This window comes from Rhinoraja longicauda, chromosome 3 (assembly GCF_053455715.1).
Source record: "Rhinoraja longicauda isolate Sanriku21f chromosome 3, sRhiLon1.1, whole genome shotgun sequence".
Lineage (NCBI taxonomy): Eukaryota > Metazoa > Chordata > Chondrichthyes > Rajiformes > Arhynchobatidae > Rhinoraja > Rhinoraja longicauda.
In genome coordinates, this window is record NC_135955.1 from 28173668 (window position 1) to 28197243 (window position 23576).

General features: G+C 40.2%; 1 protein-coding gene across 2 annotated transcripts in view; it reads left to right on the forward strand.

The window, feature by feature from the left end:
• abhd17b (abhydrolase domain containing 17B, depalmitoylase) overlaps positions 1 to 15205 on the forward strand; it is a 60803-nt gene extending 45598 nt beyond the window's left edge. Inside the window, exons 2-4 of one of the 2 annotated variants that reach the window (XM_078395240.1) lie at positions 6514 to 6693; positions 12297 to 12531; positions 13457 to 15205. In XM_078395240.1, the coding sequence (XP_078251366.1) occupies positions 6514 to 6693; positions 12297 to 12516 (400 nt within the window). In that variant the 3' untranslated portion in view covers positions 12517 to 12531; positions 13457 to 15205. Of the gene's footprint in view, positions 1 to 6513; positions 6694 to 12296 lie in introns of both variants that reach the window. The other variant, XM_078395238.1, reaches the window with a different exon arrangement.
• The last annotated feature ends 8371 nt before the right edge of the window (positions 15206 to 23576 follow it).

The following is a 23576-nucleotide window of genomic DNA, read 5'->3' on the forward strand; positions in this document are numbered from 1 at the left end:
CTCTTGCACACCATTAAAGCTTCCTCTGGCAGCTCATTCTATATACACACCACCCTCTGCATGAAGAAATTGTCCCTGTAGTGTCCCTTATATCTTTCACCACTTTCTTTTTTTGTCACTTTAATCTTTATTGCTTTTATGCATACACAAATAAAACACACATATAACAACAAAACTTACAACAGTGCAGTGCAACAGTAAACAGTTCAGTTTACAATTAATGATGCAGTATACAGAACTATTTTCTTATTAAAACATTTTCCAATAACTTTATCGTCAATAAAATTATATGGTGTTTATGTCTTTATTTCTATACCTAATCCATTTTTCGCATTTTCTGTTAAACTCGTCTTTCACTCTTAGAGAATATGTCATTTTCTCCATCACAAATATTTCCTGTACTATGTCTAACCATTGTCTAAGTCTGGGTGCTACAAGCCAGTTTCTTGTAATGGCCTTTCTGCCAGCTGTAAGTAGGATTTTAACCAAGTAATGATCTTCCTTCAGCACCACTGTAGTTATATTACCCAGGTATAAAATGGAACACTTCTTGGAGACTATATATCCTAATACCTCCTTTAATACTAAATTCACTCTGTCCCAAAATGGTTCTATTTTTGGGCAACTCCAGAAGATATGTGCATGATTTGCATCTGTATGGCCACATTGCCTGCAGCATGTTTGTTGCCTTAGAATTTGCTTGCTTTTTATGTTAGGCGTAATAAAGAAACAAATCAAAATTTTCCAATTAAATTCTCTCCATTTTGTGAATTAGTGGATATCTGTAGTTACACACATATGATGCCATTCTTCTTCTGAGATTGTGATGTTCAATTCCTTTTCCCACTTAAATTTTACATAATGTATTTTTAGCTTGACATTCCTTATCTCTTATATCTTTCACCTCTTTCATTAAACTTTGAGAATTATTAGTTTCTAGACGTTGCAAAAAAAAAGTTGGTGCATGTTGGCAATTGGTGCCAGAAGCACAGCAGTCCAGGCCTGTTTAACATATGTAGGAACTACCCACAAAGATTAGACAGTGACATAAAGCCTGTACATATTGTACCAAGTTTTTCTTGTTAACTTTGTTCTAAATTGTTTGGATATTTTGCAGAAGTTGGCTGAATCTTTCATTGGGCAAGCAGTCCAATTTGTGGCTTTCTCCTGTTTGCAAGATAACGTAGTTGGTTTGGGATTTAAAAAAAATCATCACCCCGCAACCCCATCCCACCACCGCCACAACTAGTCATGTGCAATCTCTTTGTTCCCAACAATCCATACTGCCCTCTGCTGTTTCTCCTGTGGCACATCTGCAATCTCCTTCTTTGCACTGTAAGAGAATGCTGAAAATTTCAAGAGACTGGAATAGTGACTATGCTTTGAAATAGGTCATTGTACTGTGCAATAGGATGTCCTACATGTCTTAAAAAGCACAATGACTTCCAGTATTCTTTCATTGGGTAAACAGACCGAAAGTCGTCTTGAAAATTGGCTTGTGTCTGCTTATAAATGAATTTGCAGAATTTTTTTGATCCACAAGATCCTTTTATTAAAACCAATCACAGAAAACAGTGTGATGTATTATTTACCATCTCAATTGTTAACCTTTTATGTAAAGCAGAATCTCCAGCAAGGATGCAGAGGTGATTTGCTTGGATGGGCATTAAGAAAAGGGGGTTTGGGTCTATACAGAAACTGAAGGGTTTATTCATCTACCTGGAGTAGATTAGATTGATATTTAATAGACTTTTCAAAATAATGAAAAGTTTGGGCAGAATCATTGGTAACCCGATGACATGGAATGGAGATGATTGCCAGAAGAACCAAAGGTGAGCTCAAAGATATACAAAATTGTGAGGTACATAGGTAATGTGAATGGCCAGTCTTTTTCCTAAGTGGAGGAGTGCAGAATTAGAGTGCATGCTTTGATGTGAGAGGAAAAATCTGAAAGAGAACCGAGGTTCAATTTGTTCACATAGAGGATGGCGCGTTCTTGGATGAGCTGCCAGAAGAAGTTGTAGGGGTTGCTGATGTTCAAAAGAAATAATTTACACAGGTTCATGGAAAGGAATAGTTTGGAAGGATATGGACCAACACAAGTAAATTGTACTTGCTTAGGTATAAACCAGGTTGGGTTGGGCTGGGCGAGTTGGGCTGAAGCATTTATTTCTATGCCGTAACTTTCTGTCTCTGAGATGAAGAAAAAAAATCAATGCAACGAGTTATTCTGATCTGAAACATGCTGCCTGAAGAAAACAGATTTACTGGTGAATTCCAAAAGAAAATTAAATATTAGTAAAGGAAACCGACCGAGTTGTAAGACTGAGGAAAGAGCTGGGAAGGAGGTCTAAATGGATTGAAATTAAAACAAAAGGAGCAATTGTTTGAAACCAGTATAAAAAATACTGGAAATACTCAGCAGGTAAGACAGCATCTGTAAAGTGTGAACCTGTGATGGAAGGTCACAGATGGAAGAGTCATCTCAGGTACTTGTATGGAAAGATGTAACAGCAGAGCTGATGCAACATACAGTGCCCTCCATAATGTTTGGTGCAAAGACCCTATCATTTATTTATTTGCCTCTGTATGCCACAATTTGAGATTTGTAATAGAAAAAAATTACATGCAGTTAAAGTGCATGTTGTCCGATTTTAATAAAGGGTATTTTTTATACATTTTGATTTCACCATGTAGAAATTGCAGCAGGGTTTATACATAGTTCTCCCATTTCAGGGCATCATAATGTTTGGGACACGGCAATGTCATGTAAATGAAAGTAGTTATGTTTTGTATTTTGTTGCATATCCTTTGCATGCAATGGCTGCTTGAAGTCTGCGATTCATGGACATCACCAGTTGCTGGTTGTCTTCTCTGATGATTCTCTGCCAGGCCTGTATTGCAGCCATCTTTAGCTTATGCTTGATTTGGGGGCTAGTCCCCTTCAGTTTTCTCTTCAGCATATAAAAGGAATGCTCAATTGGGTTCAGATCAGGTGATTGAATTGGCCACTCAAGAATTGACCATTTTTTGGCTTTGAAAGACTCCTTTGTTGCTTTAGCATTATGTTTGGGATCATTGTCTTCCTGTAGAATGAACCGCCGGCCAATGAGTTTTGAGACATCTGTTTGAACTTGAACAAATAGGATGTGTCTACACACTTCAGAATTCTTTATGCTACTACCATCAGCAGTTGTATCATCAATGAAGAGCCAGTACCTTCAGCAGCCATACTTGCCCAGGCCACAACACCCCCACCACTGTTTCACAGATGAGGTGGTATGCTTTGGATCTTCTCTCCTCCATACTTTGCTCTTGCCATCACTCTGATATAAGTTAATCTTTGTCTCACCTGTCCACAAGACCTTTTTCCAGAACTCTGGTTGCTCTTTTAAGTACTTCTTGGCAAACTGTAACCTGGCCATCCTATTTTTGTGGCTAACCAGTGGTTTGCATCTTGCAGTGTAGTCTCTGTATTTCGGTTCATGAAGTCTTCTGTGGACAGTGATCATTGACAAATCCACACCTGACTCCTGAAGAGTATTTCTGATCTGTCAGACAGGTGTTTGGGATTTTTCTTTATTATAGAGAGAATTCTTCTGTCATCAGCTGTGGAGGTCTTCCTCGGCCTGCCAGTCCCTTTGCGATTAGTAAGCTCACCAGTGCTCTCTTTCTTCTTAATAATGTTCCAAGCCTGGGGGTTGGCTGATATCTCTAACAGTTTTATTCTTGTTTCTCAGTCTCATGATGGCTTCTTTGACTTTCATTGGCCCAACTTTGGTCCTCATGTTGATAAACAGCAAAAAAGTTTCCAAAGGTGATGGAAAATCTGGAGGAAAGACTAGGTGCTGAGAGCTCTCTTGTACCTGCATTAAGGAGGCATTTAAACACACCTGAGCAATTACAAACACCTGTGAAGCCATGTGTCCCAAACATTATGGTGCCCTGAAATGGCTATGTATAAGCATAGCTGTAATTTCTACATGGTGAAACCAAAATGTATAAAAATACCCTTTAATAAAATCTGACAATGTGCACTTTAACCACATGTTTTTTTTTCTATCACAAATTCAAATTGTGGAGTACAGAGGCAAACAAATAAATGATGGGTCTTTGTCCCAAACATTATGGAGGGCACTGTAAATGGAGGAACTGGGATAGTGGAATTGGGTCCTTGTTGGAGATTGCAGGGGTGATGTGGCTGGTTTGAAATAGCTGTGGCACTTTGTAGGCTACTAGTGACCTACGTAGATACTTCTTTCAAAGAATCAGCACAGATGCAATGGATCAAATGACTACCACCGTCCATGAAAAACATTTAAATGTATTCACTAACTAATGTGTACTTCAGTGGCCGGGACCACTTAAAATGATTTTGCATCTAAATAATGATTGTTTTAAGTACTTTCCAAGAGTGTGGGCATTTTGGTTAGGAGTTAAGTAATGGAAGGCAGGTGTTCCTTTGTAAGTTATAGTCATCTGTATATTTTACTATTGCCAGTGAAATGTATAATTCAGAATAAGTGATGCTTTGGCAAAATTTGTTTATTTTGCCTGGATTATTGTTCCTTGCATTAGTTTTTTTTAATTTTTAAATTCTCCTGCAATTTGTGTGGTTGGTTGAAAAGCACATCCCTGCAAGAGATGCATTATCTGCACAAGTTTGCTGCAATCCATGAATCTTGGCCTTGCTTATTGAAGATAGCAGAAGAATGAGATTTCCTAGTTCAAGGCTACGACGTATGTATTGGCCTTGAAATGTTCAGTTAGTACTTTCCTGTTTCCTCGGTCGGGGACATTGTGCACAAGGATAATCCATTGTATGATGGATGTCCATGGCGGATAGGCTTTTGGATTAGCAACTGTGCCTTTGTAGAATTCCTCCTGTGTAAAACTTCATCCAATTTTATTTGGAACATGCTGACCTGGAGAGCTGTGGCTGTTGAAAGAAACACACGATTGACATTTTGTTGTTTTCTTAGACAAGTATGACCAAAGAATGGTGATTTTTTTCTTTTGCGTGTGTACAAATTCATTATTTGACACTAAAAGGCAGATCATTCTTATTTGGCTACATTGGGTTAATAATTTTGGCTTCTCTCTGTAACCTTTGATGCCCTTACCAATCAAGAATCTATCAATTTCTGTTTAAAAATACCCAACATCTTAACCTCCGCAGCCATCTGTGGCAATGAATTCCATAGATTCACCACCCTCTGACTAAAGAAATTCCTCCATCTCCATTCTAAAGGTACATACTTTTATTCTGCTTCTGTGTCCTCTTGACTCTCCCATTACAAGAAACATCCTTTCAACGTCCACCCTAGGACTTTCATTATTCGGAAGGTTTCAATGAGATTCCCCCCCTCATCCTTCTACACTCCAGCGAGTACAGGCCCAGACCCATCAAATGCTTCTCATACGTTAACCCAATCATCCCCGGGATCATTCACTTAAACCTCTACTGGTCCCTCTCCAATGCCATCCTTTCGCAGATATGGGGCCCAAAACTGCTCACAATATACCAAACGTGGCCTAATGCTGAGCCTTATAAAGCCTCAGCATTACATCCTTGCTTTTATATTCTAGTCCCCTCGATGAATGCTAGCATTGCATTTGCCTTCCTCACCACAGACTCAAGTTAACCTTGGTTAGGCAACCTCGTCGGCACGGGTGAGCCGAGTCAAGGTCCTGTTTCTGTGCTCTATAGCTCTGGCTCCACAACTTTATGGTGATGTTGATTGGATATGAACTATGGAAGAGATTGCACTTCATGTCTGGAGCTGGTTACATGGATTTGCAGCCGCTGGTTTGGAAATAACTTTGGCAAAGGTGATTTGTTTCTGCAGGTATTTTCCTGAGTGATTACATTTTCTTTTAAATTATATCACAAAATTAGGCCATCTCTGTTACTTCAACTTTTGGGCGATTTACTGTAAAGATTTGCATAACAGGTGGCAGGTGGCATTTTAATTGATGGAAGATATGATAATTTTAAGATTTCTTCTTAGTGGTTGAAATTAATCTTCCAACTCTCTGCAGTTCTTCCATGGGGAATTAAATTTAAATCCAGGCCAAGCTGATAAATAGCTCTCTGCTCTACTTTAGAGACCCAACGTGAAAAGAGTCTGGCTGTGGCTAGAGGCTGTAATGTGTTTTTGTGCCAAATTCCTGCTGTACTTAATAGAAATAGTCAGAAAGTAGGATGCAGTCAGTTTGCCAATTCTAACCTTAAATACTTGGTCTTCTGTTTCTGCTCCCCCACAACTTGTATTCAAGACTTCTTCCCTTTCTTTTATATATTGTGTGGAATTTAATTCTTGTTGTAAATATATGAACACTATGATATTTGGTATTTAAATTTAGCTTTGCATATTTCTTTTTGATTTTGGTTCATTTTAAAAACATTTACAGTTACCTGCTCAGAATGGCTGCATATAGAATGATTTAGTAAAATATCGTTGGCTTATGAAAATTACTCGAGTACTTTAAACTTCCCTTTTCATTGAACAGGTATGGAATTCGTCCAGAGAATGTGATCTTGTATGGTCAGAGTATAGGCACGGTACCCACAGTTGACCTAGCTGCTCAGTATGAATGTGCTGCAGTTATCCTCCATTCACCCTTGATGTCTGGAATGCGTGTTGCCTTCCCTGATACAAAGAAGACCTACTGCTTTGATGCATTCCCGAAGTAAGTGATTCTTTATCTTCCAACTTTAAGTACATTCTTGCTGGTTGATTAACAAATTCTAATGAGGCCAGATATTAGTTTGTGGGCCTGTTAACCTTTGTTCTGCCTGAGCAAAAAAGTGATGTAGACCTGTAATGAATAAAATCTTCCAACTGGAATACGGTGTGGCGCTGCATTGTTCTGAATGGGAATTAACATCTGTTTTCTAAGATGCATTGATCACTGCACATGCAATTACATTGTTTGATGGATTAAGGGGAATTTGAGGAAAAAATCATCTGCATTGAAAAGACTATCTAAAATTCCCTGCTTGAAAAGGCTGCGTTTAGAAAGTATTGTACCGTCTTAAAAGTATCTGACAGAGGTCTCTTAAGCTGCAGAGTTAAGAAATGATGACCATCAGAACACTTGTCAAGTTGTGATTTTCATTACACTTTTTTCCCCAACACATCTCCTAGTAAAGAATGACTGGGAGATGTCAAAGGCTGAACCATCTATAGATTTCAACGTAACTCAGAAATATATTGAGGTCCCATTGCGTCTGACAGGAACAGATCTGTTGGTGAATAATTTCATGGAGGCAGTTGAGGCAGGTACAATAACACCATTTAAAAGATGGACAAGTACATGGATAGGAAAGGTTTGGAGGGAAATGGGGCAAATGTGGGCAAATGGGACTAGCTTATATGAGGCATCTTGTTCATCAACATGTTGGGCTGATGGGCCTGTTTCCATGCTGTATGTTTCTGACTCAATGATCATAGACTTGTTAGCAGAGGGAATTTAGAAGGATGAGAGGGGATCTTATCGAAACGTATAAGATTATTAAGGGGTTGGACACGTTAGAGGCAGGAAACATGTTCCCAATGTTGGGGGAGTCCAGAACAAGGGGCCACAGTTTAAGAATAAGGGGTAGGCCATTTAGAACTGAGATGAGGAAAAACTTTTTCAGTCAGAGTTGTGAATCTCTGGAATTCTCTGCCTCAGAAGGCAGTGGAGGCCAATTCTCTGAATGCATTCAAGAGAGAGCTAGATAGAGCTCTTAAGGATAGCGGAGTCAGGGGGTATGGGGAGAAGGCAGGAACGGGGTACTGATTGAGAATGATCAGCCATGATCACATTGAATGGCGGTGCTGGCTCGAGGAGCCGAAAGGCCTCCTCCTGCACCTATTGTCTATTGTCTATATAGGCCAAAGGTGGCTGTAATGTAATATTGTGTCAGCGTAAAAAGAATGCAGCTCCAGAAGATGTAAATGCTGAGCTTTTTTAGCAAAGTGATGCTTATTGTGGGCAGTTCTGAAATTATATTTCAAGGTCAGGAGAGGCAAAAATTATCAGTGTACTCTTCATGGTAGCAGCAGGTTGAGCAACCTTAAGCAAAAGAGTGAGAAGTAATAGTGGGTTTTTTCATGACTTTGAGGCTGACATTTTGAAATAAATGCTCGTAGGATGAAGACAAACCAGCAAAGTTTGAACATGCCAACCCCAGAGGAGGAAGTTTGGTCATGGTGCTGAGCTAGAAGATAGGGTTGGGAGGGTCAAATTAGAGGAAGTTAGGAATCCTAAACGAAAGCAGTTTAATTTCTGAACAAATAGATAATAAGCTATAGAGCGTTTGGAGAGGTTTTCTGATGGCAGAGGGCTCTGAGGATGTCGCTGTCTATATTAGAGCATACACTTGAAATCCCTACAGATCTGCTTTTTGACTTGGAAACATGCTCTTCAATCCAACTAGTCCATGTTGACCATGATGACCAATCTAAGCTAGTTCCATTTGCTTGAGTTTGGCCCATATTACTCCCTAAATTGTTTCTATCCAGGTACCTGTCTTTTAAATGTAGTGTAAAGGAACTGCAGATGCTGGTTTAAACCGAAGATAGACACAAAAAGCTTGAGTAACTCAACGGGACAGGCAGCATCTCTGGAGAGAAGGAATGGGTGTCTTTTTGCGTTGGGACCCTTTTTCAGACTGGTTAGGGATAAGGGAAAGGAGAGATATAGACGGTGATGTGGCGAAATAAAGAACAATGAATGAATGATATGCAAAAAAAGTAACGATGATAAAGGAAACAGGCTGTTGTTAGCTGTTTGTAGGGTGAAAATGAGAACCTAATGTAACATTGGGGGTGGGGGGGGATAGAGAGAGAGAAAGAATGCCGGGGCTACCTGAAGTGAGAGAAATCAATATTCATACCACTGGGCTCTAAGCTGCCCAAGCAAAATATGAGATGCTGTTCCTCCAATTTGCGTTTAGCCTCACTCTGACAATGGAGGAGACCGAGGACAGAAAGGTCTGTGTAGGAATGGGAAGGAGAATTAAAGTATCCAACAACCGGGAGATCAGGTAGGTTCAGGCGGGTTGAGCGAAGGTGTTCCGCGAAACGATCGCCCTGTCTGCGTTTGGTCTCGCCGATGATGAGGTTTGGTGCGGCCCTGTCGAGGGAAGTGCCCTGTGAGAAAAGTGCGAGTCTTTGGCTGCGAGTCTTCAGTGAGGAGGATACGCTTTTTTATGTTTTTAAGCCTGATTTGTTTTTAAGCCTGATTTGTTTTTTGACACTAAAGTGCTGGCGGACAAGTTGGTGCAGTGTGTTTCCTGCAGGATGTGGGAAGGTAGGGAATCAGCTGGAGCTTCTGGGAGCTACACCTGCAAGAACTGTGTCCAGGTGCAGCTCCTGAATGGACGTGTGGTGGAGTTGTAAAAGCAGCTGGATGACCTCAGGGCCATCCGGGAATGTGAGAGTTTCCTGGACAAGACCTACTGTGAGGCTGTCACGCCAAGGGTCCAAGTCGAGCGAAGGTGGGAGACCGTTTCAAAGGGAGTGAACATGGACTACAGCATAAAAATAAAAGAGAAGTATAACATAGCAAAGAAGAGTGGGAAGCCAGAGGATTGGAACTCTTTTAAAGAGCAACAGAAGATAACTAAAAAGGCAATAAGAGGAGAAAATATGAGGTACGAGGGTAAGATAGCCAATAATATAAAGGAGGATAGTAAAAGCTTTTTTAGGTATGTGAAGAGGAAAAAAATAGTCAAGGCAAATGTGGGTCCCTTGAAGACAGAAGCAGGGGAATTAATTATGGGGAACAAGGAAATGGCAGATGAATTGAACCGGTACTTTGGATCTGTCTTCACTAAGGAAGATACAAACAATCTCCCAGATGTTCTAGTGGCCAGAGATCCTAGTGTGACGGAGGAACTGAAGGAAATTCACATTAGGCAGGAAATGGTGTTGGGTAGACTGATGGGACTGAAGGCTGATAAATCCCCAGGGCCTGATGGTCTGCATCCCAGGGTACTTAAGGAGATGGCTCTAGAAATCGTGGATGCATTGGTGATCATTTTCCAATGTTCTATAGATTCAGGATCAGTTCCTGTGGATTGGAGGGTAGCTAATGTTATCCCACTTTTTAAGAAAGGAGGGAGAGAGAGAAAACGGGAAATTATAGACCAGTTAGTCTGACACGAGTGATCGGGAAGATGCTGGAGACAATTATAAAAGACGAAATTACGGAGCATTTGGATAGCAGTAACAGGATCGTTCCGAGCGTGGATTTACGAAGGGGAAATCATGCTTGACTAATCTTCTGGAATTTTTTGAGGGTGTAACTAGGAAAATTGACAAGGAAGAGCTGGTGGATGTAGTGTACCTTGACTTTCAGAAAGCCTTCGACAAGGTCCCACATAGGAGATTAGTGGGCAAAATTAGAGCACATGGTATTGGAGGTAGGGTACTGACATGGATAGAAAATTGGTTGGCAGACAGAAAGCAAAGAGTGGGGATAAATGGGTCCCTTTCAGAATGGCAGGCAGTGACCAGTGGGGTACCGCAAGGCTCGGTGCTGGGACCGCAGCTATTTACAATATACATTAATGACATGGATGAAGGGATTAAAAGTACCATTAGCAAATTTGCAGATGATACAAAGCTGGGTGGCAGTGTGAACTGTGAGGAAGATACTATGAGGTTGCAGGGTGACTTGGACAGGTTGTGTGAATGGGCGGATGCATGGCAGATGCAGTTTAATGTGGATAGGTGTGAGGTTATCCACTTTGGTGGTAAGAATAGTAAGGCAGATTATTATCTGAATGGTGTCAAGTTAGGAAAAGGGGACGTACAACGAGATCTGGGTGTCCTAGTGCATCAGTTACTGAAAGGAAGCATGCAGGTACAGCAGGCAGTGAAGAAAGCCAATGGAATGTTGGCCTTCATAACAAGAGGAGTTGAGTATAGGAGAAAGAGGTCCTTCTGCAGTTGTACAGGGCCCTAGTGAGACCGCACCTGGAGTACTGTGTGCGGTTTTGGTCTCCAAATTTGAGGAAGGATATTCTTGCTATTGAGGGCGTGCAGCGTAGGTTTACTAGGTTAATTTCCGGAATGGGGACTGTCATATGTTGAAAGACTGGAGCGACTAGGCTTGTATGCACTGGAATTTGGAAGGATGGGAGGGGATCTTATCGAAACATATAAGACTATTAAAGGGTTGGACTCGTTAGAGGCAGGAAACATGTTCCCAGTGTTGGGGGAGTCCAGAACCAGGGGCCACAGTTTAAGAATAAGGGGTAGGCCATTTAGAACAGAGATGAGGAAAAACTTTTTCAGTCAGAGAGTTGTAAATCTGTGGAATTCTCTGCCTCAGAAGGCAGTGGAGGCCAATTCTCTGAATGCATTCAAAAGAGAGCTAGATAGAGCCCTTAAGGATAGCGGAGTCAGGGGGTATGGGGAGAAGGCAGGAAGGGGGTACTGATTGAGAATGATCAGCCATGATCACATTGAATGGTGGTGCTGACTCGAAGGGCCGAATGGCCTACTCCTGCACCTATTGTCTATTGTCTATTGTTGGAGGAGGTGCAAGTGAACCTTTGCCTAGCCTGAAAGGACTGTCTGGGTCCCTGGACAGAGTCGAGGGAGGAGGTATAGCGACAGGTGTTGGATATTGTACCTGCCTCAACTACATCCTCTGGTAGTTCCATGTACCCTCACCACACTCTGGATAGAGTTGCCCCTCGGGATTTGTCATTCTGTCGACAATTTGGTCAGGAGCTATTATCACTCTGTAAAATTTAAATCACCAAAGGGTTTCTGGATGTCCTTGCTGCCCATGATATTTCGATATAATTTATGGAAGGGCTTCATGTTCATGCTGGTGCATTGTTGTTCAAGCTGAAATACCATAACATTGAATGTACCAACAAGGAACTGCAGATATTGGTTTATACTAAGATCGGACACAAAATGCTGGAGTAATTCAGCGGGTCAAGCAGCATCCCTGGAGAACATGGACAATATAAATGTGATTTTTGTACTTTGACGTTAATTTATTATATTTAACTTGTTTTAATTGGTGCTTTGGAATTTCATTCCAGTTGTGCTCTAATTATAGTCTCCCAGAATAGTTGAAACAAAGCATTATAATCTGGTACAGATGCTGGAACACTGGCAATTTATTCACTATAGATCTTAAATGTGATTTGTTTAGATTTTATTTGCTGGTCTTTGGAGTAAACAAAATAATGACAACATCCCCCATTTCCACCCATCACCCATCCTATCTATACCACCAACTCTATCGCTCAGCCTGTAACTTTTCATTTCTTTTGACAGCATCGACAAGATTTCTAAAATATCCTCCCCGGTACTCATCATCCACGGAACTGAAGATGAAGTAATCGATTTCTCCCATGGGTTGGCATTGTACGAGCAATGTCAAAGGCCAGTGGAACCGCTGTGGGTCGAAGGAGCCGGTCACAACGACGTTGAGCTCTATGGACAGTACCTCGAACGACTGAAGCAGTTTGTTTCTCAAGAACTGACAAGTTCCTAGATGAAAGCTTAATATGCAAGTGCATTATATTTTGTTTGTTTTTAGTTAGAAAATGCTTTCCATATTTTCATTTATCACCATTGCATATGCAATCTGATGTAACTGCTGAGAAAACCTTGAAGGGTTTTGTTAGCAAAATCATGTGATGCCCATGAGGTTCTAAAGATTTGCAAACATAAGATTGATAATGCCAATATTTAAAATAAAACTGGAGTACAGAGTCAGTTTGACAAATTGTTTAAGGGATACCCAAAGTGAGAAATTATCATATTTTCCCCTCATTCTACTGTTTGGATATATTGATGATGTATTGGATGAAATGTTTTTTTAGTTGTCATGCACACATTTAATCGTTGCTCTGTATGTTTTGCCAAATGGATTAGCATATCAATAAGAAAGAGAAATTGCCTCATTGGGCCTTCTGGGATGCATCTTTGTGAATCAACTAGATGTTTCTAATAACCAGAAATACTGTGTGCTGGGAATCTGAAATTATAAACAAACGTTTGGAAACAATATGCAGGTCAGGCAGCATCTGTGGAGAGAATGAAATTAGTGACCTTCTGTCAGAGCTGACTTTCACCATGCAATGTAAAATACTTAATCAAGTCAAGATGTGAGTTGACCTTTGTTACAAATTTGTTCAATGCTTTAATCGTGTGCTCGGTGGCAAGTTTTCGTGGGAAGCAGTCTGGTAGGGTGTGGGGCGCCTGAGTTCTGCCTCCTGCTAGCAAGGTTGGGAAAAAAACAAGCAATGCCTGCCTCTTGCACAAAGTTTGTGCCATTGCAAGGGCATTGAGCAAGTCTGTAGCAATCAAATGTTACCCTCGGCTTTTCTTGAAAAACTGACGTTAAACTATTGTTTTAAATTTTCTATCATTTCTTTTATAAATTTGAGTACACAGATTTATATTTTTTATTTTGTTGTGCATTGTCACAGACCGTGGTTACTCGAGTCCTGAGGGGTTTGGTTTTGCTGATCGTATGGACAAACTCCAGAAGTTTCAGATTACACATCATGTACTTTTTGTAAATTGCAAGGGAGATGGGAAGTCTTCCCTTGTTAAACCTGTGTTTTGAAGGAATTTTTAATGTTGTGTTAGCACATAAAAGATGTCAAATGAGCATTTATTTTTCAATTTATTTTATGGGGGTAGTGAATTTTAGGCTGTGGGAGTGAGGAGTGGGATCAGCCACTAGCCTGATTATGTAGGGGAATAGTTTTAAAGAAAAACAACCACCACAATACAATACTGTTTTTAGGTGTATTTCCCATCAGAAAAAATAACTTATGCAACACTAACCACTGTAGGTAATGCAGAGTGAATGCATTTACAATAGCAATGCAAAAGTCGGTTTCTTTAAGGGAGAAAATGCATTTTTTAAATTAATGGTACTCAAGTAGCCTTACAGATTTTTTTAAAATGTGAATGTGTAAATGCTTGAAATTCTCTGAATTTATATGCTTGTGTATGATCCCATGTTTCTGTATATTATGACAAAAAATGCTACTTAGTGGTCAACTGTGTATATTGCCTGTGAATTAAATGTACAAGTCCAATTTATACATTCACTGTCAAATAAGGAGTGGCAAGCAGGCATTGCCAGCGTTAATGCAATACCTTTGTTCTAGTTGCTTTATATTCAGAGATCAGTACTTCAGGTGCCAACCTTTGCTGGGAACTCACTTTTAAAGACCAACTTTGAAAATTGGCTAGAATGGTATATTTCAGATAAGACTTGTAGATTGTAATTGACATCCATCTGAATTCCTTTACCTTGCCTCGTTGCTTATTCATTGCCTGAAAATATATGCAGTATTTGGTCTTTAAACTGCTCCCTCCCCACACTCGTCCCACCCCATCCCTGCAATGTGTAGGGAGGCATGAGATTTTTTATTTTAATTTCCCAGTGTATTTTCTGATCTTCTGTGTTAGTCCTCCACTAACTGCTGGATAACGTACCTGCGATAAAACAGTATTTGCTCCTTTCTAGTAAGTTTGGAAGAGAAGCATTTGAGCTCCTCACTTGCAATTCGCATCTTGCAGGACCAGGATTACCTGACCTGTACAAATAACAGCAGAATACCCCAAAGAATATACTGTGGAGGGAGGATTAGCATAGCTGATTGGCCTCTTATCCCTCAAATTTAAAAAAAGGAAAAGTTCTCCATTGTGCTCAGCCTGCAGAGGTTGGGAGAACACATGATCCATGTGTTAAATATTCTGTCCTTCCAAGTGTCTCTCATTCAACACTGGGGGCTATATTTTGAGGCGTAAAAATTTAATTCGATGGATTGCAATTACCATCCTCCAGTTTTTGCTTTCCAAGATTCTATTAAGAAGCAACAGAAGTTAAAGAAAAACAATGGCTCACAGATTGTCACTCTGGTGGGCAAATAACGACCAGCTGGGAGGTAGCAAGTGCACATGACCAGCCTGAGCATAGGGGTGCCATATAATTAAAGCACTGCAAAATCTTGCGAAATCTGTATTTCATGTAAACACTGTTTAAATATGAGTTAATGAAGTGGCCTGAGGCAAGATGAAACTTTCTAGTACTTTTTATCATCCTGACTACTGAGCAAATTGAAACTGCCTGTACCTGTTCTGTGTTTTGCTTATTTTCAGTTCTACCTGATGCAGGCGGGTTGGTATTTTTATTATTATAGTTGAATTAAACTTTGATTTAAAACATGCAAAGGCCTTACTGTACCTTTCTTTCCCCCTCTATCACAATGCTAACATGTGTTCAGATTTCCCCCCCACCCCCATTCATTCACAAGACATGAGCATTTGTGACGGAGACACAAGAGATCTCAGATGATGGAACCTTGAGCAAAAGCAAGAGACTGCAGATGCTGGAATCATGAGTTTTGTGGTAGACTTTTATTCTCAGCATTTGTGATAAGACCTGCATTTATTATTCTACCCTCATTGTCCATAATTGAGTGACTTGCTGGAACATTTTGCACACCAGTTAAATCAACCACATTACTATTAGGTAGTAATGGGTTGTAATTAGGTAGTAATCCAAAGATGCTGCCTGATCCACTCAGTTACTCCAGCATTTTGTGATACCTTCGATTTGTACCAGCATCTGCAGTTATTTTCCTACACTATTAGGTAGGAGTCAGTTTGTCAGATGGTAGATTTTCACTAGCAAACCAGATGATATTTTGGAACTGGATGCTATCACAGGTACCAACCTTCCAAATAAGTTAGTTACTTAACAAATTGAAAAATCTCCACAACGAACCATGAAACATAACACAAGCTTGAGGAACCGCACCTAGATTCATAGAATCGGGCTTTTTGGCCTAACTTGCCCATGCTGACCAAGTTACTTAAACAAGCTCGTCCCATTTGCCTTTGCCTGCCCCATAACCCTCCAAACCTTTCCCATCCATATCTCTGTGTCCTTTAAATGTGGTAATTGTACTCATCTCTACAACTTCATCTGGTAGCTCGTTCCATGTACACAATACCCTCCATGTGGGTCAAAGTTGTCCCTCATGTCCACTTTAAATCTTTCCCCTCGCACCCTAAACTTGTGCCCTCTAGCTTTTGACTCCCCTGGCCTGGGAAAAGAGTGTGGCTTTCCACCTTATCTATGCCCCTTGTGATTTGTATATAAATATGATACTGGGACATAGAAACGTGACATAGACACCCAAAAATTAATTGTTGCAAAAACTAATGCAAACACATTTATTTACAAGTTTGACAACCGTCTGACTCTATCAAAAAGAAAGAAGATAGTTCCACAACTGCAAGTAGTCTTTTCAGGTAATTTAAAATTTACCACACAAGTGTTAACGTATGGTGTCTCAATGGCATTTGATTGCAAAGGTAGAACTTCTTTTTTCTAATTCATTAAAGTGTAGTTATACATCCTATCTGTGGCGGTCCACAATCAAATTGGACAGTAAACTTCTAACCTGATTATGGCTGTGTAATACTAGATTGATTAGAGGACATTATCTATGCAAGGAAAGATTAAGTTTAGTTCCATTTCTGCATGCAGTACATCAAATAACCATTTAATATTCACTTTAGAGCAATGTTGTCCTCAACTGTTGGCTTTTTAAATAGTAATACTTTCCAGTTTTAGGATAACAGTTTGATGGCAATATCACGTACGTAACGAGGACACCAAAATGTGGCATAAAATTCAATTCATAATATGGAAGAAGGAATTTATGTAATATAAAATGGAGTTGTCTACTGATTAACCTTCTTAATATTACAGTGAAGGAGTGGCAAAAACGTACTATTGCTTTTCTTTGGATTGTATTACTGGTCATATTGAACTACCCGCTACATCACATAGAGGTATAGGTCGGCCACTAGGGTAAAACAGGCTATCATCTGCAGGGCATCGGCACGCTTATTTACAACCGCGGCATTGTTTGCCCAATGTATGACCTGGTGCAAACATTGCCGCGGCAGTAACTAAGCGTGCCAAAGCCCTACCGATGATAGGCAGTTTTACCCTAGATCTACTGACAAATACATTTAAACAAGAATTTAATGTGACTTTGGTCATATACCTGATACCTCGCGTACAAATATTACTTAATTGTTACACTAATTTTACGAATTAAAGTGGATGAGTGCATACACCGACAAGTCTAGCGATCTAGAATCGCGTTAGGTATGTACAACACCAAAATCAATATGTGGGACTACATGTCGAATGAAACATCAAAATTCATCCTAGTATATTCCCCAAAATACAAACAAAATCTTACCTTTCAATACGCCGACAGGATTGTGTCCGATGGGCTGCGTAAATGCTTTAATTAGGAATATTATGCTGGACAATTGAACGCCTCCTGTACGTAACCAGCAGACGTTCCGAAGACACGAAGGGTCATCAGGCTGCAGAACCATCAGCAGAAAATTGATACACTACACTTTCTCGCGGTTTCGTTCCAGACAGCAGTGTTATTGTTTTTATAAGTTGACAGTTCCACCAGACATGAAAACAGCGGGTGAACGATGCCTGCTTATGCACGTAACAATTTGGACACGGAGAACAAAGTAAGCACAGTATGTTTCCTTTGCTTTAAAGTATGTTGAGTTAAGAATTTTGGAACATGTATTTTTTTTACTTGGCTTGGGCATCATAGAAACAAATGAATATCGATCCGATATATTCACAAAATGCTGGAGTAACTCAGCAGGTCAGGCAGCATCTCGGGAGAGAAGGAATGGGTGACGTTTCGGGTCGAGACCCTTCTTCGATCCGATATATATTCATTTTTCATGATTGCCAACGGCATCTTACGTATGTAACTCTCAGGACACGATGAGTTACGTACATGAGTGTGATATTTTTTGCTCTCCCGCATGAATATGTGCAACTACTTTCTCCAAGCAAAGACGGGTTTGGAAAGGCATAATAAACGTCTTCAAAAATATTTGGTCTAGACAAATGTAGGCCATTACGATAGTTGTATATTTTCACATAAATTATGATGTGTAAAAAATGTCACATTTTCGTGTCCAATTATGGGTGAAAATCAAATACAAATTTGAATTTTACAACAGTTGAAGAAAGTCTGGAACCATAAGTTTATATTATGTATTACATGGCTATATGAAGTACCACACACAAGTAAAACTTTCCCATCAAGTAAACAGAATACACTTTTGCATACAAATAAAAATAACATTAAAAAAATCTCTCCAGTATCATTTTTTTAATACATATACATCTATAAGGTTGCCCCTCAGCCTCTTACTCTCCTGGGAAAATAGACCCAGCCTAATCCTACCTCTCCTTGTCGGTGAAGCCCTCCAGATGTGGTAACATCCTCTAATGATTTTTTTCACTGTTTCCCAGTTAATGACACTTTCTACAGCAGTTCTCCAAGAGTCTTGTCAATGTCTTGTCCCAACACCTATATTCAATGCTCCTTCCTTCTCAGCACATTGCTGCCTTTCAGACTTGATAACTTCTGCAGTTTTAGGTAATTTGATTTCTGTCTGCATGAACCATCAATCTGTGATATTGGCTCGGCTTATTTGCTTCCTTTTCCATTGGGAGTGGAGGTCATGCCCAGCCTGGCCTGCCGTGCCTGCCATCCTGCACTGCATTTCACAACTCCTAAATACTTTTGACAATGTTCCCACCTTCTAACTGCTCCTATAATCAGATAATATTGTTTATAGCTTATCCCCGTGGTCACCCTCGGTTTTGCCTTGTGAGAGACATCCTCCCACTCCATCGTCCTCCTTGCAGCTGAAGCCGCTTTTGTTTCTGATAAAGTCTGTGACCTGAAACGTTAACTTCGATTCTCTCCTCATAGATGCGGCCCAACCTGCTGAGTATTTCCAGCATTTTCTGTTCTTGCTGATTCTGTTGAGCAGTGTCATTCATTCTTTTTGATAATTTGAAACACTTTTGCTCTTTGTATCAAATTTCCTCTGCCCCTGTGTACTGCCAAAGTCTACTCCTTGTTACACCTTCATAATTCATTCATTCAATTGCAATTCATCAAAGTATGGCAAAGACAATCAATGGTTCTTCCACTGACCTGTGGGAAATACTGTCCAGGAACATCCAGATTGAAAAGCAACTATTTACCACAAGTTGCTGCCTTCTGTTCTTGAGCCAAAGTTTTTTTTCCCCGTGCTTCCACTGACTCGTATATTTCGCCACTCAATTTTGCTAAGCAGCCTTTTTTTATATGGGATTTTGTCAGCTACCTGATGAAAATTCTCAGATCAGTCTTCTCTTTTACTCAACAAAAAATAAACTGGATTGATTGCACAATGTCTTTAACAATTTTTTGCTGTTCTCCTTTAACTCAAAATTCTCCAACTATTCTTTTTTTTTAAACTTGTTAGCTGTATAACAGAATCATAATTGAAACAATTTTTTGCTCATTACCAATGATGGCTTCTGTGAAATCTCCCACAGCATTATAATACTCATAAATTTAAAATGAACGTTTTGGCTTAAGGCCCATTTATATGATTCTTGTTTCTAAGATTCATGCTGCATGCTGAATAAAAAATACAAGCAGTTATGTGTTTGACCTATCCTTTAAAATGAGTGAAGTTTCAATTGGGGATTGTGTTGTGCCATATTTTGAGTTTGAAGCTCAGTTTAGCAAATGTAATTGAAAAGCTCTGCAAAGTTTTGTAGAACAAGAATCTAGAATAAGATTCAGAAATAACATGCCAAAGAATGTTGACTGTTCTGGATGTGTTAATTGTCCCAACAACTTGCAGTGAGAAGGAGAACCCCATGTGATTTCCATGTCAAGTATTTATTGTCATATGCACTAGTATGGCAAGGTACAGTGAAAATCTTGCAGCAGCAAGACACATAAGTGAAATTCTACATAAATTATCCAAGACAGCAAAAAAAAATGGTAGTACAAAAGATCATTTAAATGTTAAGTTGACGAGTAGGATTTTGGGTTGTGCAAGTTAGTTCAAGAACCTGCAGTAAAAGTAACTGTTCCTGAACCTGGTGGCATGGGATCTCAGACCTCTACACCTTTTGCCTGACGGTAGCTGTGAGAAGAGAGCCTGGAAGGTGAGGACCTGTAAGTTGCCATGGGGCATTCTGCAACATTCTTCTGTTGGTTAGGTAAAACCAGTTTCTTGCCTTTAACCTTTCAGTGATTTTCATGCTCTCACTATACTTGAAAGAGTATTCCTCTTTACACCAGCCACAGCACATTCTCCCTTTTAATAGGATAGATAATGCCATGGTATTTCTTGTTAGGTCCTAAAAGTGAAATTTGCACAGCTTAGAAAAATGGTACCTCACACCTTCAGACTAGTTACTGAATATTTTTTAAAGTAATTTTGGAATTATACTTTTTTCCCCTCTTCAGCATTCTCTTAATCCAGTGTTACATTACTTTACTCTACTTAAAAGACAAATCATCAGTTTGCCTTCCTTTGATCCCTTTTTCAGATCCTATGTATCTGGTTAAGTAGGAAAGAACTGCAGATGCTGGTTTAAATCAAAGGTAGACACAAAATGCTGGAGTAGCTCAGCGGGACGGGCAGCATCTCTGGAGAGAAGGAATGGGTGACGTTTCGGGTCAAGACCCTTCTTCAAACTGAACTGTCCCCCGTTCCTTCTCCTCAGAGATGCTGCCCGTCCCGCTGAGTCCTCTCTGGTTAAGTAGATGGGCTCTTTGCTTACTGATTCCCCTGAAGTCTTTGCCAGGCCACAATCAGATTATAATTTCAACAGATCAGAGAACAAAAAAAAAAGAATTGAAGGATACATAAAAACAAATATATCTTTTTTATCCGCCCTTCTTCAGCAGGAACTGGCCTATCAGAAAGGAAGCCTATACAATTTTAATGTAGGAAATATCCCTGGTGCTTTCAGCTTCTAATTTTTCTTTGGCTTCAATTCAACTGTTTTTGGGGCCACTGTGTTAAAGTTACTTGCAAAGGAAAACTGATTATTATTTTGTATAATTGCATATTCAGTCTCAATTATTTGAATGAGCTTCTTAATCAAACAATTTTTTTTTAAACAGTTCTGAGTAATAGCTCTGTATCTAATGTTTGATTGTACTGCAGGTCCTTACAGAACAATCTTTTATATTATAAACCCAAATCCATGGCTGTACTGTTCCACATCTGGAGACTGCCTTGCGGTTTGGAATGTGATTCAGGGGAGGTGCTCAGGAGTTAGTAAGTCAAGCTTTGACTTGGCATCAGGACATAAAGCAGAGTTAGTTTGCAAATCCTTAAGGGGTAAGTTTTGTAGAAGTTATATGGAAAGGTTATAACAGGAGCAAATGAATTAGAAAATGATTTTTTTCTCTGGAAAAGAGATTAACAATTAACATGATAGTAGTCAATAGGATTATGAGTGTAGACCATAACAATATTTTCATTTGAAGGGGAGACCATATGCAAGGGCCATAATAATAAACGAATCATTAATAAATCCTGTAGGGATTTCAAGAATAATGTCTCTATCCCGAGAGCGATGAGAGTATGGAACTTGCTCTCACAAGAGAGATTAGGGCAAAGAGCAGAAATGCTTTTAAAGGGAAGTTGGATAAATACATAATGGAAAAAGATGTGGAAGAAGATGTTGATAGAATGAGTATGAGGCTACAAGGCTCACTTGAAGCATAAACATTGGCATGCCAACTGAGGCTGTATAACCTCTTCCGGTGCTATAAATCCTGTGCTGTCTGTCAGACTGCCAATACTCTGTGGTTGGCATTGGGAAATAGTTTCATACAGGGCTCTGTTCGAGGGCATTCATGTTAGTCTACAACAATAGGATGGAATAGAATTAGTTGTCAAATAATGTGGATATTATTTTAAAAAACCGTGGGGTAGGTAATTAATAGTTTAAGAAATAATATGAAAATACCAGGGACTGTCCATCTCCAAAGAGAGACCAACTGGGTATCATTGTTGAGTCTCCCATCAAGAACATCTTTGGGAGGTGGGGTTACTATTGACCATACGACTTCTGGACCAGACTCATACATGTGATGGCAACAAGAAAGGCTAAGTATTCTGCAGTGATAGGTCAGGACAACTAAGGAACTTGCCTGAAGATAGAGTTAGATAGAGCTCTGGGGGCTAGTGGAATCTAGGGATATGGGGAGAAGTTGGGCACAGGTTACTGATTGTGGATGATCAGCCATAATCACAATGAATGGCGGTGCTGGCTCGAAGGGCCGAATGGCCTCCTCCTGCACCTATTTTCTATGCTTTTAAGATAGACACAAAATGCTGGAGTAACTCAGTGGAACAGGCAGCATCTCTGGAGAGAAGGAACGGGTGACCTTTCGGGTCGAGAACCCTCTTCAGACAGTCTGGGGAGAGGGAAACTGAAGAAATGGAAGGGTACAAAGAGAATGGAAGGTGTGCAAATGACAGATCAAAGCACAACCAGCTCCACAGCCAAGGAAATTTGGCATGTCTCCAATGACTCCTACCAATTTCTACAGATGCGCCATAAAAACTAAACTATTGGGATGCATGCAGACAGGCAGGTGGGACTAGTGTAGCTCCACGTTGATCGGTGTGGGCTGATGGGCCTGTCTCCACGTTGTGTGACTCTGACTCTATAACCTATCTGGTGACTATTCACCCTCCTCATGGAAACCTGATGCTCATCAAAGCTTGCACTTCAAGAGCAGCATTTCAACCTCACAGCCCCTCTCAAAATGCTTGCTCCCAAGATGGCCACTCCCACTCTTACTGGCATTGGTTATGGCATGCAACCTGGTTTGGCAACTTCCTTACCGAAGATCACAAGAGAAATTGCAGTGAGTTGTGAACACAGCCCAGGCCATCTAGCAAACCAGACTCCACAGTCTCACCCACCCATACCCACCCCCAACCCATTGACTCCATCTGCATTTCACACAGCCTCAGGAAAGCAACAGGCCACTTGCATCCCATCATTCCTCTTCTCCCCTCCTATTGAGGAGAAGATACAAAAGCTTGAAAGCGCACACCAGCAGATTCACGAACAGATTCTTCTCTCCTCTAATCAGACTATTCATCAGACCTCTCATAAGATAAAGGGCCTGTCCCAGTTACGCGATTTTTAAGACGACTGCCGGCCACTGTCAAAGTCGTAGTAGATCGCTGAAAAACATATAATTTTTTTACCTTACGACAATGACCACCACAATGCCCGCGACAAGCTACGACAACCTACCGCCTGGGCGACGGCAAGCTGCCGACAACCGGCGACCCAGTCTTCGCGACCTAGGACGTCCACTACGACAGGGACCACGACAAGCTACGACAACCGACGACATATTAGGCACTATGCCTTTTATGCTGCGCTTTTGTGAGCTTTTAATTACCTGTTTTAAATGGGAAGCGAGTAGCATTAGGTTGCTAATTTTAATTGCAGTTTTATTCATTTGAGATCACCACAGCTGTAAAGTATTTTAATTGCGAGTAATATGTTTTTGTTTGCCTTCAAATGCAACTTTAAGATATTCCTCATTGTCTGGCTTAATATTGGGACACACTTTTCCAAAACATACATGGTGTTTGAAAATACAAGTCTGGACCATTATTCTCTCAGTT